Raw genomic sequence first — 18,706 nt, forward strand, 5'->3', positions numbered from 1 at the left:
CACGGATTTAAGTCGTATATATATTATATATAAATATATATTTGGATTATACAGGGTGCAAGGATGTCCTACGTTATTTATAAGTAGTTTTTTTAGTCTGAGGTTTTAATTTTTTAAGAACCGACGGAACAAGTATCGACAGAAGTTGTAATTTATTAATTTGAATCAGCTAAGAGGTAAATCGAGTAGTCATCCGTGCACGTATTCGATAACTTTTACTTTATTATTATTATTATTATTATTATTATTATTATTATTATTATTATTATTATTATTATTATTATTATTATTATTATTATTATTATTATTATTATTATTATTATTATTATCATCATTATTATTATTATTGTCTCAGTAATGTGTGAATGGGTCGAATAAAAACTTGTACATTTGTTGCTATAAATATATGAAATCAGTGTTTTATACGTTTGTTTATTGTTATTTAATTCTAAACTTTTATTAAAAATAGCCCTGGATCTAATAATTAAAATTTTTCATGTTCAATAATTCTTTTTAATGAAATTACCTGTCATTAGTTTCTTCTTGTTCTTTAAGAGTTTTTACACCTTATAACGCCTGAAAAAGCCATTTTTTAATAATTTTTTATGTAAAAAGGTTTTTTAATTGATTAATCCCCGTTTAAAAATATTGATTGAAAATAATTAAAAAACATGGAATTCGAATTTTTTTGAATCAAGTAAATAATTTTGAAGAACTTCATCTTTTTTATTTGAGTAAAAAAATTCTTAAATTGAGAAATTTTTCTTAGTTTAAGTAAATTTCACTTGATTTAAAAATTTTTCATTTTGACTGAAGACAATGAAACTTTTCAAAATTATTTTCTTGGTTAAAAAATTTTTCTCTTGATTCAAGTTAATTTTATTTTTCTGTGTGTGAGCAGAAAACAATTTTAAAAATTCTAATTCATCAACAAACATTTAGAAAAAACAACTCACACTCATTTTTAGTTCACCCACGCCACCACCCGAGCGCTAGTAGTCTGCCAATTAAATTTATTTGGTTGGCATTAAATTCTATAATTTTATACTTTCATATTTGTACATTTCAAAAATTAAATGAAAAAATTGTTTTTTTTTTTTTTAATTTTGAGTATGTATAGCTTTTTAACAGCTAATGGAGTTACATTATATATAATAGAACTTTTGATGTAATTAAAATTTTTACTTACCTGTTTCACTGTTAAAGATGCTGAAATCAGAGTTCGAATCAATATGGCGCCCCGCGACAGCTGATCGCACCATATTTAATAACATTATACCCCAAAATAGAGCATATTAGAACGAAAAGAGGAAATAAATAAATAATATTTAGATTTTAAAACTTATATTTATTGAAAATATTTTTAAATCTTTATTTATCGTTATACACAATTTAATTAAATTAACCATTTTCACATAAAATAATAATAGTAATTATAATAATAACGTTAAATTAATAATTGATATTTAGCATATTTTTTTTTTCAATTATAACGGTGTATTAAAACGTGCACTAAATTACGTGATTAATTTCGTTACGAAAATACCCGCGAGCTGAATGCAATTAAGTAAAAAAAAAAATAAATAAATAAAAAAAAAATAAAACAAACAAACACCCGATATATCGGTAAGTAATTTTATCGCATGGATAAAAAGTTCAGGTATTGTTTGTTTGCTCACGGCATTTTGACGTTCAATTATTGTACAAAAAAAAAACGTCCTCTCTTTTATTCTTTTTTGTTATTTATTTTTCAAACGTTCGTTCGTATTAACACAACTAAATAAAATATTTTTTTATTCGATCTCAAATTTTATGACTAAAATTCACCGAGCTAAAAATAAAATTAATCAGAATTTATGTTAAATTTACTAATTAAAAATCATAAATAGAATAAAATAAATAAATTTAGTTAATGAATTTATATCTATTAAAAAAATTAATCATCTTAAATTCGTCTCGTACTCGAATCCGCGGTGTTACATTTTAATCGTTGACTTCTAAAGTAATTAAAATAAAATGTAATTATTATTAATTATTAATTATTTGTTATGTTAAATAAAGAAAGAACGATTAAGCCATCGTTAAAGTACCAGCACCCATACCAAAACCAACTCCACGTGGTCCAAATTTACGTCCATAACACCCGCGACAGTAAATGTCACCGTCGGGTCCGTCGTTTAGATTTGTCGAGTCTAATGAACGATGGCATGCTCCACAGCTGAAGCAACGTTTGTGCCAAAGTCTGTCCTTGGAGATCATTTGTTCGGCTGCGTAAACCGGGTAGCCACAACGTGAGCACCCGTGGCCGTCGGTGCTTTTTGTTCCAGTTTGCGGTTTTGCGTCAATGCTGAAAAATTGTTTTTACGTTATCACATTTGTTTTTATCGTGAGAAAAATTTATTATTACAACTAATAAATCAAAATTCTGGCTACAGGATTCGAGATAGGGCAAAATTAATGAGAATCTATTTTGAAAGAAACTTAATTTACTACAAAAAAGGTATCTATTTATTTTTTCGAATCTGTAATATTTGATTTAGAAATGGAAATACAAACTTTTGAAAATATATTCATTAGATACAATTTGAACAAAAAAATATTAAAACGTTTTTTGAATTTGAATTTTGTTCAAAATATAAAAGACATAAAAAAATGATAAGCAACTATTCTGTAGAAAATTCAATCCTTTACGAAAAAGGTTTCATATGATTTTTCCATATCTTTAATATTTAATTCAAAAATCAAAATTCAAACTATTGGAAATATTTTTACTATAAATAACTAAAAAAAAATCTCGATAAAATCTTCAAATTTAAATTTCTTTTGAAATCTTAAAAAGGCCATTCGCCACCCGAAATGGAAGTAGATTTCATAAACAGCTAATTCTACTTATGAATATTAGTAATGACATAATGATTCAGAATTTTCATACTGAGGATGCGGCATGTGAAAGAAAGGGAACGCGTCATTTTATATAGTACCTCAAGGGTGATGCAGAAATCTGTGTTATGACAGATTATGATATACAAATATAATTAAATGTTAATTATAAATATAATATGTATCGCAAAAATAGTCTATACACTATAGAATTTTTTTGAATCGAAAACAATGACACAACTGAAAAGAAGCAGTATAGAAAAGAGAAAACGTATTTAGATTTCACAGAAAAAAAAAAGCATTGAGAATAAGGATAAAAAAACAGATAGATTTTTATGAGACATATTGAACAAAACGACTGCAAAAGTAAAATTTCATTAAAAACCTACAGACGAATAAGTTATATTCAGTTTAGAAGGATAAAATGGCAGGAAAATCGAAGCTTGTTTGATGGGCTTTAAAATGCAATTTACAAAAATTAGATAAGTTATTTGGTTCAAAAGTTATCCGCGAAAGAATCTTTTAAAATTTTGAAACCCTGTAATTTCTAAACTACTTGACCGATTAAGCTCATCTTTGAACTTGGTCTTGGTATTCGTATAAAGATTGAGTATGTTGAGTTTGAAAAAGATTCATCATGAATTAGAGAGGCTATCATCCGGATAAGCCGCGTTATATCGTATATATATAAACTTTTGAACTGATAGTATTTTCTGAACCAGCTTGACGAACTGAGTCGGAAAATAGCAAATTTTTTTAAAAGTTGCGTCATGAGGACAAATGGAATAGTTAGATTTCTATGAAATCTACTAAAAATAGTAAAAAATCATAAGAGTCCTTTTTCGTATAAAATTAAATTTCTTACAAAAAATAATTTTTTTGTATTTCCAATATTTTGACCATAATTTTGATTTAAAAGTTAAATAACATTGAACTATTATTAAATTGTTCTTAATTAGTTACTTAAAACTTACAAAGAAGGTGCACCGTCACCATTAGTCGATACCAGAGTTGGAGTGTGACCAAATCCAAAGCCTTTAGGTCCAAAAAGTTTGCCGTAACACGAGCGACAGTGGATCTCTTTGTCAGGTCCATCGCAAGCGAGCATCGAGTCTAAAGGTCGATGACATTCAGCACAGTTAAAGCATTTTTTGTGCCACATTGTGCCTTTGGCAAGTTGCTGCTCCGCCGCGAATACCATTCCTCCGCATCGGGGACAGCCCTGACCTGCTGGTGCTTTTATTGAAGTTGTATCTGGGTTATAGAATGGTCTACTTGCTGCGATTTCTTCTTCTCTGTTGGTGATAAATTTAATTAATTTCATCCAGAAACAGCAATTCATCAATGTTTTCATAGAAAAATTTATTTATATTTATTTATACTTACGTAAGACCGTCAGTTTGCAGGAATCCAGATCCACAAGCGAATCCATAGCCATGGGGTCCCCACTTTTTGCCGTAGCAAGTTTTGCAGTAAACATCCTTATCAGGACCGTCACAAGCTATTATCGAGTCGAGTGTCTTAGTGCAGTCCTTGCACTTGAAACACTTTCTGTGCCACTCGCGGTCTTTCGCAAGAACTTGCTCTGCTGCAAAGACTACGCCGCCACATCGAGGACACCCTTTTCCCGGTGGTGCTTGTATAGACGCAGTATCACTCACTTTTGTTCGAGGAGCTGCATCGCTATTTTTTCAAAATTTTTATTGATATTATTGGACTCCTTTTCATTGTATTTTGTTAATTGTTAGTTTATCTTCAAACAAATTTCTATTCAAGCTGGTTAAAAATTTATTTTTTTAGTAACTTTTTTTTATTTTACATACAGAAAAATTTTTTTATAAAAAAACATATTTGCAAAACATTGTGCTCTTGCAATGGCGTTAATTAAGCTCTTGTTGAAGAAAAAAATTACACTTTTATATAAGAATTTTAGTAACTACTTTTGAATTTTTCAAATGGTAAAATTTTACTAGTTGTTAAACAATAAATTTTTTTTCTTATATCAATTTCTACGCTGATAAGAGGAATTTATTAAGTATAAGCAATTATTTTTAACTTTCTGCTACGAAAATCGATGATTTTAAAAAAAAATCCTGCTTGTGTGTGTAAACTCTTTATAATTTTTAAATGGCTAGACCAATGGAAACGCGGTTGGCAGCATTCGAAAGAGTTTCTTAGTCATCAGATTTCACGTGAGTTTGAATCAATTCGGCTCCGTAGATTTTTCAGAGGATGAGTTTTTTAAATTTAATCACGTAAGGTAAAATATTTATGCTTTTTTTTTTTTTTTTGTCATTAAATAAACTTATTTATTGAGAAATAATTTATTAATTTATCAAGTACAAGCAATTATTTCTTAACTTGTAATAAAAATTAGTAGAAAAAAAATTCTAAATTTATTGACAGTTAACGAATATCTTAAGGACTAAATGTGTCACGTTTGTAATATTACATTAACAATTAACACCATTAAACAAACTATTCTCGAATCCATAATTATCACTCTTCATTATTAATTTGATTTATTGTCTTTTTATAAAAAAGAAACTATTAATCTACCTGATTTATCAAAATTTTGTATCTTTTCAACTTGTGCATTGAAAAAAAAATTAACTTGAATCTAGAGAAAAGTTTTTAAACCAAGAAAATAATTTTGAAAAGTTTCATTGTTTTGAATCAAGACGAAAAATTCTTGAATCAAGATAAATTTACTTAAATCAAGACAATTCTTTGAGCTTAAGAATTTTTCTACTCGAATTAAGATAATAAACTACTTCCAAATTATTTACTTGATTAAAATCAACTTTTTTTTTCTATGTCGGATTATAAAAAGTGTCTAAATAGAATACCGACGCTCACTTTTTATTCAAAGCTTCAGATAAATGTTTATTAATAGCTAAGAAATGTTTTTCATCAGTTTTAACATTGTGTGTTTGTAAATGATTTGTTAACTATTAATAAATATTTCAACTATTAAAGAATGTTAATTAACTGTTAATGAATTGCATATGATTTCTAACATAAGATGTTACAAATTCATTAAATAAAAGTTAATAAATTTTATTAAATATCAACAAATACTTCTATCGGTTTAAAAAAAAAATTATTTTATATTTTTTTAATATCACAATCACAATTCCTAATTGGCTTAAAACAATTCATTTATTAGAACTTGTGACTTATTAATTAATAAAAGGCTTAAGAAACAAAAAACAAGTAAAGGAACTATTAATAAGCAAAATAAAACGGGAAAACTCTATTTGAATTGAAATTTATCGCATAAGATTTGAAATTTATCACAAAATTCGAAAGAAATTAAAAAATTATAAAGTTTTTAAATTCAATATGAGATTTTTTAACTTTTTATTAAAAAAATTTTTAAACTTAATACTTTACCAGAACTGAAAATTTTAAAATTAATATTTAAAAAATCCAAATAACAAATCAATCAGCAATAAATTAAATTTCAAATTCTACATAAAATAAGATAACATTAAAGGACGCGCGTACTTATCGTCCTCAATGTCGCACTGCAGCCCGAGCCATACAAGTCCTGCATGACCAATGCCCCGCGGTCCGAATTTCTTCGGATAGCAAGCTGTTAAGCAGAGAAGCCAACAAAATATTTCTATCCTTCCTTATTATAATTCATTTTATAATTATAGTAATAAATAAATAATAATTATTATTAATAATGATAATAATCTTAATAATAATGCAATAAAATAATGACAATAATAAGCCGGCAGACATTGCTCTGCCTTTGAGTTTTTTTTTTGCAAAATAATGATAATAATGAAAAAATGAACTTTTAAATGGTATTTGTCAATTATGAACCCACCCGTTAGCGTAGCAGTCGCTCTGTAGGGCACCACCACCCTGACCATAGCCGTAACCCTTTGGACCGAACTTCTTGCCATAGCAGACTGAACAAAATACCGATTACTTGAAGAGTCTTTTAATTATCATCCAAGTTACGACACAAATCATTTTAATTTATAGTTTTTTTTTTTGTGTTTATTAAAAATAAGCGCCAAAATGTCAGCGAAAATTAAAAAAAAAAGTTTAAAGAAATTTATAAATAATTTAATGTAAAAAAATTTGTAAGAAACTCAATAATTAAACTTTGGTGAGTTAAATAAAAAAACTTGATTTAAGAAAAACATTCTCTTAAAAATTTCATTCTTGCTTTGAGATATTCAATTCGAATTAATTCAAGAAACTCACTCAAAAATCATGTTTTATATTTATTTTATATATAATTATTCATTAATGTTTATCGCTATTTATATGCATATCTACATATTATAAAAATTTTTAATTATTTATTGATTTTATTATTCTAGTAATTCGATTAAAATTTGAGATAATTTGACTGTTGGAAAATTTATTTTTAATAAATAATTTTATTCAATTTTTAAGTGCATATAAATTTATATACAATGTTTTTTAGATTTTATAATATAATATTTTATGACATTAAAATTTACTTTAAATTATATTTTCTTAGTTATATTTTTATATAGTTCCACATGTACAGAAAAAAAAATACTTTCGTTAAAATTTTATTCTTGCTTTGAGATATTAAATTCAAAAATTCATTAACAGAATCAAGAAAATAAACTTGATAAAATTCACCGAAGTACTTCACTATTTTGAACTTAGGTACGGAATATTTAACGTAAAATTTATTTCTCTTGAATTAAGGTAGACGGAAAAAGTGATTCAAGGAATTACCGACTTGTTTCAAGAATAACATCAAACTTTCAATTTCTTTTATCTTCGATTAAACGTATGAAAATTAAAAAAAAAAAACGCTCTGATAGAAAATAGATAATTAAATTATTTAAGAAGTAGCAGAGAGGTTTTTTTTTAATTTTTTTGTGCATAAGAGAAATTCATGAACCTGTAATAACTGTAATCTTCAGTCAAATAATTTTTTTTTATATTTTGAATAAAAGGAATGTAAAATTTCTAAGAAACAACAATAATAATTGTTAGTTTTTGAAAATAATATTTTTTTGTTAAATGTTAAATTTAATTTTACCTTACAAAATTAATCTTGATATTTGTATGAAAATCACTAAAAAAAAACAAGCTTTCATGAACTCAAAATTCATGAATTTAGACAAAATAATTTTGTTTTTTGATCAAAAATCTTTCTTGTGAATCAAGTATTTTTTTTTTTTTTTTTTTTTTAATTCAGTGTAAGTGTAAAAGAAACTATTAATATTAAATCGGTAACATTAAAACAAAAATATAAATAGAAGATAATTTCATTCTGCTGCCGGCCAATTAATGAAATTATCAAATTATAAAACTAAAGTTAAAATATAGGTGACAAGATGAATGAATTTTCAGAATGACCTTTTGGTAATTATATCGATATTCTTAGCTCCTAATTTGACAGTAAATGCGTGAAATTAATTTCAAACAATTAACTTGACGTAATTAAGTGTCGTAACTTGTCAAATAATGAAAAAAAATTTTTTTCTTCTCTTTTTGTTAAATGTTAAATAAAAAGATTATTTAGTCTTACCTTTGCAGTAAATATCCTTGTCAGAACCTTCGCAACAGTTGACGGAGTCTAATCGTTTCGAGCAGGTGCCACATTTAAAACATTCCCTGTGCCATTGCTGCATATCGGACACAAAGGAGCCAGTGTTAGTCACAATTATATTTTAATAATCAATAATTTAAACGTTGGTTGTTGTTTTTACAAAATGAGACCTTGATTATGTCGGCGTGCAGAAATTTAGATTTTGATAATTTTAATGGGGTAGGGAAGTAATGTCGATTTTAGTTTTTTAAATTTAACAAAAATGGAAAAAAAACTCAAAGAGCAATGTTTTATCTTTTGGTTGGTATTGTTTATTATAGAGTTTTTTTTACTGATGATACCTCGACAATATATCTCACGGTCCGGACCATCGCAATGAAGCGTAGAGTCCAGCGTCCTGTTGCAAATTTTGCACTTGTAGCATGCCTTATGGAAAGCCTGGTCATAAGAATTCAGGAGACATAATATGACACCGGCTTTACTTTTTTTCTTTATGCATTGGCATACTTGCATGCTTTCATATTCATCGTTGGAATTTTTTATTTTATTCTAATTATATATTTATAATTTAATTATAAGACTTTATGGAAAAATATTTATTGCAATTTTTTTTATTAATGTAAAACGTTATTTTAAGCCTGGATTCTGTTTACTGAGATGGGAGCGCTGAAAAATCTGCGAGAAGATTATTTAATTACAAAAAGTAACCTATGATTTTAAAGATTAGATTATAAGTTTTCTCAAAATCTCGGCATAGACATAAAAATAATTAGTCTAATTTCTTAAATTTTCGGGTGAAGATTTAAAATTTTTTTTCTCAGAAAATCTGTTTTTTAATATTTGGTAATTTTTATTAAATAAACTATTGGTTGGAGAAAAAAAAGTTTTGAACAAAAATTGTAGCTAACAGCCTTTTTTAAAAAAAAAATCTTATCTAGTTCGTAAATTTTAATTACTTCAAAAGTTATGAACATTTCAAATTGCTCCCAGATTCAAAATAACGTATCATTCTAATCATAATAAAATAACTTTTCAAACTCTTTAATCATTTTAATTAGAAAGCATTAATAAATGAAAAAAAAAAAATAAAAAATCACCAATTACATAAAGTCTTATTATAAATGAAACGAAATAATCATCACTACATCAAAGAGCAGTAAGCCGTAATGTTAAATCAATTGGCATATTAATCCATAAAACTGGCAATTAGCTTCACTCGATTAATTTCGGTTTCTTGGCAAGCTAATCCTTTTTTTATTGGACTACATACTACATATGTTAAGTATGTACATTACCCTTTACATACCACTTCCCCCCTTCCCCTTCCTAATCCCATTATACATAGAGAAGTAAAGCGAGCCGCGAGCTACATTTACTTGGCAGCTCCGCCAAGTAGTATAACTATTTTGTTGGGCGGACAACCAACGATAACTTGACCGTTTTTAAATTTTCCATCATCAAAATTATTTTACCTTACTAATAATAATTATGCTCCTTGATCTACATAAAATATTACATATTAAATAAAGTAAACTCTATTTAATATAAAGGTCGTAGTGATGATTATTAATAAAAATTCAAACTATAAATCTATTCATTTTTTTATTTTTATTAAAATTTTAAAATATTTAATACTTACTCGTCCACGTGCAAGCATTTGCTCAGCAGCATACACAAATCCTCCACATCTTGGACATCCTTCGCCCTCAGGAGCTTTGGCTATCGCCCTTGGCTCCATAACCGCGCTCGATCCTCGTAAGTCACCGCTAAAAATAAATAATTGTTATTAATAATTCTATTTCACTTTATTATTTTATTAGTTTAAATGAAAAAATGTCAGTAAAGATGTAATAAAATAATTAATATAAACTGCAAATAAGCTTAGCGTTAATTTACGCCTTAAAATAAGCGATGTAGAGTAGAAGTCAGTAGTGTAAAAAATTATTAAAAATTATTATATAAATAAAAATTATAGAGATGGTTTTTTTTTTTTTTTTTAATTTCATTACAAGTGGTGACGTAAAATATATTACCGATTACATGATATGTTAAGGTTGGGTTAGCTGTAGGTTAGTACACCCCGACCACGCGAGTCGCTTCCGCCGAGCCCCGAGAGGAGAGCCAAGAAGCACATTTTACAATAGGACATTATATATATTGATTTATAATTTATAAAAAATTTATTAAAGGAAATATAAATAGATTCATTATTAACTTAAAATTGGAAGATAACAGAGACAAGAGAGATAAGAAAAGTAATAAAAAGCGACTATTTATTTATAAATAATGAGCGAGGCTTGCGGGCAAGACGCTTGGTTTGGATCCGTTAACAAAACGGTTAGTTGGAAACGTTTGTTAGTCTTTTTAAAATATTTTAATATAAATATTTTGTTATTACAAGGGTGGCGAGGGTTGCGTGGTTTTAGTTTTAAGTTAAGATTGTTAGAGTGTGATTTTGGAATGTTTTGACAAGATATATAGTTATTCTAATTGGTTTTTGTTTGAAGAGTTTGTTTTTTTTTTTGGTTTTGAAGTTTTTTTAGCTTGAGAGAAATGAGTTTTTTTGACTTTTGAAAAAATGGGAGCATTTTGTTTGTAGTTTTGAAAAACTGACAGTCTGACAGACTTTTGAATCGAGTAAATTATTTAAAAGTTTGGAAATTTTGGTTTTGTTCAAAAAAAAAAAATGTTGGAGATAAGTTGAAAAATTAATTTTGATATTGTCCTAACAATTTTTTTTTTTTTTTTTTTTTGATTAAACAAAGATTATTATTCGAAATTTTCCATTTAAAATATTTTGTATTAGTGAAAATTAGTAAGTGATGTAAAAATAAAAAAAAAATCATGATTTAAAAAAGACATCATTAATGAAAATTATTTTTTTAATTTTTTGGTCGTTCAAAAAAGTTCTAGAGTTATTTTTAATCTTGTTTCAAAAACTTTGACCCAAAAATATTTTCTTAATAAGTCAAAAAAATGTTATTATAGAAATCCGTTTAATTTTTCTTCTTTTGAACATTTTAAATTAATCAAAAATAGAGATAATTTTTCAAAAATAATTAAAAGTTCTTAATTTCAAAATTTTCTTGAAACAAAATTATTGTGTCTTTTTTGTGAGTTTTTCCAAAATGTCCACAGAAACTAAAACTTACAATTTAAAATCACAAAAATTTAATTTTCTAAATTTTTAATGTTTTTACTTTTTGAATCAATTAAACGAATTCCTGTTTTCAAAAATTAAAAAAATTCTCAACTTTGATCTTTTTTAAATATAAAACAAAAAATTAAGTCTAAAATAAATTAATGTTAAATTATTCATTCAAATAATCAAATTTGTCAAAACTCTTGCCAAAAAAAAAAAAAAAACCCAAAAATACCAAAAAGTTTCTATTTTTCATTTGATATCTGATATCTGTTCTTGTCAAAAGCTTCCCCCTTATATTTTGTCCCCCTCAGTAACCGTAATTACTTGTTATTACTGTTTTTAATATTGTTTTTAGTATGACTTATGTATAGTATGTGTGTGAGTTAATTGAAGTGAATAAAAGGCCGTGCAGGATATTTATACGCGGGCAAGCTTTATCACGCGGAATTGGCAATTATTTTTCTCGGTGCTCACCATTATAGTCACGAATGGATGTGTGTGGGTGTGATTCGGATTTATCAATGGGCCTCCGGTGGCTCGAACTCGGCGGGGCTGGCGGGGGGTGAAGGCATTCTAGTTTTTTTTTTCTATTTCAAGTTTTTTTTTTATGTTTTCATTTTCATTTAGAGTTTAAATCCATTGGTCTTGGATCTTTGATGAAATATATTTAAACTCTCTACTTTATGAAAAAAAAATATTTTTTCCTTTCTACTTTTACGTTAATAATTATTTAATTAGAATTAAAAGAAAAAACAAATTAAGTGTTAATCAATTAATAAATTAATGTTAGATAATTCAATAAAGTTACTAGTATATTTGTTTGTAATTTTTTTGATTATTTTTTTTAATACAGATGGTACAAATAATCCTAAAACTAAATTGTCAGTTCTTGTTTGTGAATAATTAAATTTATTATTTTTTTTTTATTCAAACTAATTATTTATTTTATATTTTTTCTGTGTAAATTTTTTCTGTGTGTGAGCAAATAAATTTAATAATGTAACATGTGTTTTTTTTTTTAGGGGTAAAAAAAAAATATATTTATATTTAATATAAATAAAATATTAAATAAAATAAATATAATATTTAGCGGAGACAATTAAGTGAAACAAGAAACAGACGGCACTGTACTAAATCCAATCGTTAAATAAAACAATTTAAGAATATAATAATAATTATCGCATAGTATGATTGTGTAATGAGTATTATAACAACAATTATTTATTATTGATATATTAAAACAGTGCTTACGTCTCACGAGATTCAAGTGCAGGAACGAATAAAAATCGGTAAGTAAACATTCAATAAAAAATAGTGATAAAATTTCTATAAAGGATAATTTTGATTATAATTGAAGGTCCATTTATTGATTATTGACTGACGGAGTGATTGTACATAGATAAGGAGTACAAAAAGGGATAAACTAAGTAAACTGGTAGTCAAAATAGGCAAAATTGGGATTTGATATTTAAAAAATAGTATATGTGTGGGGCTTAAGTTATATTGTAAATTGTATAGCAAACATGGATCTCGGGACATAACTGTGGGAGACGCAAATGGGGGCGATCTCCGAGCGACTCACTCTCTCTGCAGGTGCTCCCCCTGGTCCATCGAGAGGCATCCTGCGCCACCGCCGAAACCGTAACCCTTGGGACCGAATTTACGGGCGTGGCAGACTTTGCAGAACAGCTCACCCTCGTGCTCTGAGCAGTTTGTCGAGTCGAGCAACTTGCTGCAGAGACCTGTAAATTTTACGTTTTTACAGTTTTTTAGGCTGCTTTTTCGAAGAATTTTGGACCTAAGTTATTTCAGCAAAATTAAATTTCATTTAGAACATTTTTTTGATTCAGTAAAACTTGACTGAAAAAAAAGCAAACTTGATTCAAGAAAGTACTTTGATTATTTTGAATCAAGTAAAAAAATTCTTGAAATAAAAAATTTTTCTTGGTTTCAGTAAATATTCCTTAATTTAATAATTTGTTACTTTATTTAAGACAGTGAAACTCTTTAAAATAGTTTTTTTGGTTTAGGAGTTTTTCTCTTGAATAAAGTTTTTTTTTGTTTCCGTAAGTTAAGAAAATTTTGATCTTCCTAAAAATTTTTTAGTCTAGAAAATTAATTTTCCAAGTGTTTTATATTGAGAGAAGAAAAATTTGATTTAGGAGTGAAAATTTGGGTATGAAATTTGGAATTTTTGGCTGGGAAATAGATAATTTTTTAACTGTACAAAAGTGGAATGGGATTGTGGTTAACTTCAAGAGAATGTATGTTTGATCATTTGAGAAATTTGGACTAAAGAATTTTTAAGAAATGAAAAAAAAATAATAATAAATCAGTTTTTGAGATTAATTGGAATAATATGATTTTTTCAAAACTAGGGAAAAAAATTTTGGAGATCATTTTACTGAAAAATATAATTTAGAAAAAAAATATTTTTGAACAATAGAGTACGTGAGATGTGAATTTCGGACAGTTAGGGAAATTATATTACCACAAGACACAATAATTCGGAAAAAAAATTTTAAAAATGATTTTGTTAGTGACCAAAATTTTGGACAAAAACTTTTAACTTTTTTTGAAAAATAATTTTTGGATACAATTTTGCTATAAAATAAATTTGGAAAATTATTGCGGCCCAAAAAATAAAAAATTTGAGAAACAGAATTTTTAGGAATGATTTTATTAATAAATAAGAGACTGGAAAAATTAAATTCTAATGATTTCTAAAAAACAAAAGGTTAGAAATAATTTTACTGAAAATCAAAATTTGGAAGAAGGAAAATTAGGGGTGATTTAACTAAATGTTAAAATTAAATTAACAAAATTTTGTAAATAATTGCATTGAAAAACTACAATTATATTTTCCATCATCACAATAAAAATTATATTAAAAACTAAAGAAAAGAAGTACCCAAAAGGAAATTTAAAAGCCCAAATTAAAAAAATCTAACACGAAACTAGTATTAAAAAAAAGAAGTCCAATTAAAACCAATGAAACCAAATAAAATTATCCGAGAACTCATTGTACATATCCCTCGACCTTTTTTGACCATACCACCTTTCCCCCAAAATAATTGAGTTAAGCAAAAATTTCTCGGTACCGCTAAACAGTGCGTAATTTATCTCACGTACAGGAAACAAACATAAGATAAAGTAAAATAAAATAATTGAAATATATTTACCGCATTTGAAGCACATTTTGTGCCATTTAAGTCCTCCGGCGACGCGTTCCTCCGCAGCGTATACAGATTTGCTGCACTTGGGGCATTTTGGATGTTCCACTGGCTTGAAAGGCATTTTTACTGCAATAATGCATTAACCATTATTCATTAATTTCCTATCATCGTGATCATTAAAAATTCCCATTAAAATAAAATTAAAAAAGAAATAAAAATTAAAAATTAAAACTCAGTTCATTAGTAGCGACTGAAATTTAAAATAAATCGATTTAAAAATATTAGCAATTAATTTGTAAGAGTATATCCACACGCACAGTGCACACTACTCGGTACCGTCTAAAAATACCGTCTCTGTAATCTTATTCTATTTTGGTAGCCGTTGAACGAAACCGCGGAAGCGTTAAAATTATTCAATCCAGAGTTACGTGAACCCGAGAATAAATTTTGAATTACATCGGGATTACTTTTCTATTTATAAAAATTTACAATAATAATATTAAGATTTATTTAAAAAAAAAAAAAAAAAGTCAATTGACCAGCAAGTACGAAAAATGAGTAAAATTAAAAATTTATTGACGAACCGTGTAGTGCCGAGGAGAGCGCAAGAATAAATGAAAAAAAGTCTAAAAAATAAGCGTGGAATAGTTGACACCGTAACGGCGGACAAGAGGGAATTTCTATATCTGAGCACATATATATATCGAGAAAAAGGTAGAGGGAGTTGTAGGCCGGCAATCCGGCGTCGTCGACTCCGTATTAGGGAAGGAGGTCCGCGCAATCTTCCCCCCGTTAAAAAAATCCATCCATCTCCATCTCCATCCCGCCTCACGTTTCAGCTCTTATGTTTCACATTCGCGTTCGCCTTGCTCTATATTTTCGCGACTATGTTTATTCCGTGAAAAGCACTCACATTTTTAGTATTTTTCTTATATTATCAATGAAAAGGATCAAAAATTTAAAATAATTGGGAAAAAAGGGCTTAATTCTCTTGTACACCGCCAGGTGGCGATTTCTGCTCTCAGTCAGACTTTCACTTTGGCAGTACATAATACCCCGTAAAAATTTTGGATTTCTGACTATCGAGTATTGACTATCGATTACTAAGTAATAAAACTGCTGTTTACTCACCACGTTAAGATAAAATAGTACTAAGTATCGTAATAATTGTCAATAAATATAATAATTCGAAAGTAGACAGACAATTACAGAGAATATGACACCGTTTGTAACACTGTTAACCGCACTAATACTGGATTTGAATTGGCTGTTTTCGCCGCGGACGCGTCCTAGTCATAGTCCCGAGTACCAGTTTGCACACGGCACGTGGACAACAACGTCAGTCACGAGAGAGAGACAGTGGATGGTGTGAGGTGGTGCCGAGGAGTCTCCAACTCGGGTAGGGTGGAGTGCATACATCCATACATACTTACATGCATACATCTATAAAGAAAAAAAAAAAAGGAAAAAGACAGAAAATGAAAAAGGTTAATTTTTTAAAATTACGACTTTTTTAAATTTGATTTCCGAGAGGGGGTCATAGAAAAGAGGCAACGGGAATGTCGTGCGCTCAGATCTAATGCAATAGAGCCAATTACGATTATGAGAGCAACAGAGACGAAGAATGGCACGCACTCATCGGATATTAATAGTCACTTGCTCAAATTTCTATTTTGAGGATCGCCTCCTCCGCGTCTTTCGGCTAGAGCTAGAGGTTTCGGTGCTCTCCCTTTAACTGTAGTTAAGTGCTTAATTATCTGCGCTCTACTATTTTATTATTACTATTATTAAAATTTTTTTTAAGGTTAGTATGAAGTATTAATGTAATCTTAAGGATAATTGGAAATTATTAAAGTTGGTTAAAAAATCGTATAAAGTAAAACTTAACGATAATTTCTTCTACTCAGATAATCACGCAAAACTATTCATAATACTTTATGGTATTCGAGATTATAGTTTGAAGGAAGATGATTATTAAATGCGAGCCCTTAGTTTCATGAAGAAACTACTAGCGTTCGAACAACGGCGTGGGGGCTTGAAAAATTAGCACTAGCCGTTTTTTCGTATTTTTTGGGTATTTGGTAATGAAGTAGAGTTTTTAGGACTATTTTTAATCAAGATTAATTGAAAATGGATTTAAAATAACTAGTTTTGTAAATACTTGCGTATTGTTAAAATAAATAGTGATGTTCATTGTATTTAAGAGTGTATTGTTGGACGTATTGCAAATTTGCTAAGTAAATAGTCAATGAGAACACTGAACCCTCACTTTGTTTATTACTTATGACTCAGATACAATTATTATAAATAATCAAACTAACTGTATGATTCATAAGTATTTTGTTAGAAATTACTTTTATATGAAAATTTAAATTTTTGTAATGTACAAATTTTAGAATATGTTCACAGAAAAAAAAGCAAACTTGAATCAGGTAAATAATTAAAAAAAAATTTTTTTTTGTTTAAGTAAATTTTACTTAATTCAAAAATTTTTGGTCTTATTTAAGACATTGAAACTCTTAAAAATTATTTTCTTGGTTGGAGAATTTTTCTCTTGAGACTCTCTTGAGACCCCCCTGTAGGAGGGTCTCTACAGGAGCTAAATAAATCATTATTTGTAAGAGAAAAAGAACTTAATAAAAGTCACTACTGTATGTATATCTATTCTCATATTAATCAATTGAAAATTCTTTTCAGAAAAAATGATCTAATGAGCGCTATTTTTTGCCTTCTAAGTGGACTTAAAATTTTCCATTAATAAGAAAAAATGAAGACATTGCAAAATTATCCTTACATTCAATTATGATTTTTTTGATTAAATAATTAAAAGTACGGAATAATAAAAAAGAGGATAAGTTAAAAGAAAAGTTATATATGTATGATTATGAAATATAAGAAAATTTTGATATATATTTAATGTTTTAACGTATATAAACGTATATTTAACATCAGTAAAACGTACATGGATTAGTAACAGGGAGTTTAGCGCCGAGGTAAACACGGAAAACGCTGGGTGAGTGAGCGAAAACGTGCAAATAGAAGTAGAATTGACGTATACAGTGTGTGTTACATGTTATATGTATTATTTATACATATATATCGGTACAGATATTGCATGTTAGTTCACAGAGAATTTCTATTCGCATAGATATTGAATTAAATGTTTATATTCAGGAACAGTAACAGTGGACGGATAAGACTGGATTAACGCGCCATATTCGGTGAATATCATTCAATCAGATAGAACCTAAATCTTTTAGAACTTTTTTCGGGCTTTAAGCTTCTATAGCTTATATATGAATGCAAATACCCGACATATGTGTGTTTATGCTGCATTGTTTAAAGTACTTTTGAATAATATTTCAATGTACATTTATGCAAATATTGAATTGAAGTTTCGTTAAATTTTTACGGGCTGCGATGCTTTAATTTTTTATACATTTTTTTTTGTTGAGAATATCTTGCGAAATTTTTTTATGAAAACATTTCAATGAATTTTTGCACAGATTTTTTGTCAGATACTTGTACAAAAATTACTTAAATAATATTGAAGTCAGTAAATCTGATACAATCTTGCGAAGATATAAAAATTTAGAATTTAAAACGTGAATCTAGTCATAAATAATTTTTCGACACACAAAATTTGAAATAATCTTATAATAAAGAGGAAATTTATAGAGAAATCTTGCAAAAGTTATCATGCAATATAAATCTAGTATAATTTTGTTTAAATCTGGTTATAAATAATTTTTTTGTAAAGAAATCTTTCAATAATCTTGTGAAAAAAATTTTTATGATGAAATCTTGCAAAATCTTTTTGTAAAAAACGAATCTGATATAATTTTGTTAAAATCTGATAATAAATCATTTTTTTTATGAACAAATCTTATAAAATTTTTTTGCAAAATATAAATCTGGTATAATTTGAGCAAATCTGATTGTGAA

The 18,706-nt window shown here is 27.4% G+C and overlaps 1 protein-coding gene across 2 annotated transcripts; it reads right to left on the reverse strand.

Annotated features, from left to right (window-relative positions):
- Positions 1-1,327: 1,327 nt before the first annotated feature.
- On the reverse strand, positions 1,328-16,049 carry LOC141528162 (muscle LIM protein Mlp84B). Of its 2 annotated transcripts, none has more exons than XM_074244074.1 (9): positions 15,893-16,049; positions 14,768-14,887; positions 13,168-13,327; positions 10,080-10,206; positions 8,420-8,516; positions 6,722-6,806; positions 4,267-4,563; positions 3,855-4,175; positions 1,328-2,347 (listed from the first exon to the last, which is right to left on the reverse strand). In XM_074244074.1, the coding sequence occupies exons 2-9, from the start codon at positions 14,880-14,882 to the stop codon at positions 2,071-2,073; spliced, it is 1,479 nt and encodes a 492-aa protein (XP_074100175.1). In that variant the 5' UTR covers positions 14,883-14,887; positions 15,893-16,049; the 3' UTR covers positions 1,328-2,070. The 2 variants fall into 2 exon arrangements, with proteins under 2 accessions (XP_074100175.1, XP_074100174.1); XM_074244073.1 differs by lacking the exon at positions 15,893-16,049 and adding an exon at positions 15,346-15,490.
- Between the last annotated feature and the right edge of the window lie 2,657 nt (positions 16,050-18,706).

This window comes from Cotesia typhae, unplaced genomic scaffold, assembly GCF_013202065.1.
Source record: "Cotesia typhae breed Kobodo isofemale line unplaced genomic scaffold, CoteBio_Ctyphae contig_43, whole genome shotgun sequence".
In the NCBI taxonomy this organism is placed as follows: Eukaryota; Metazoa; Arthropoda; class Insecta; order Hymenoptera; family Braconidae; genus Cotesia; species Cotesia typhae.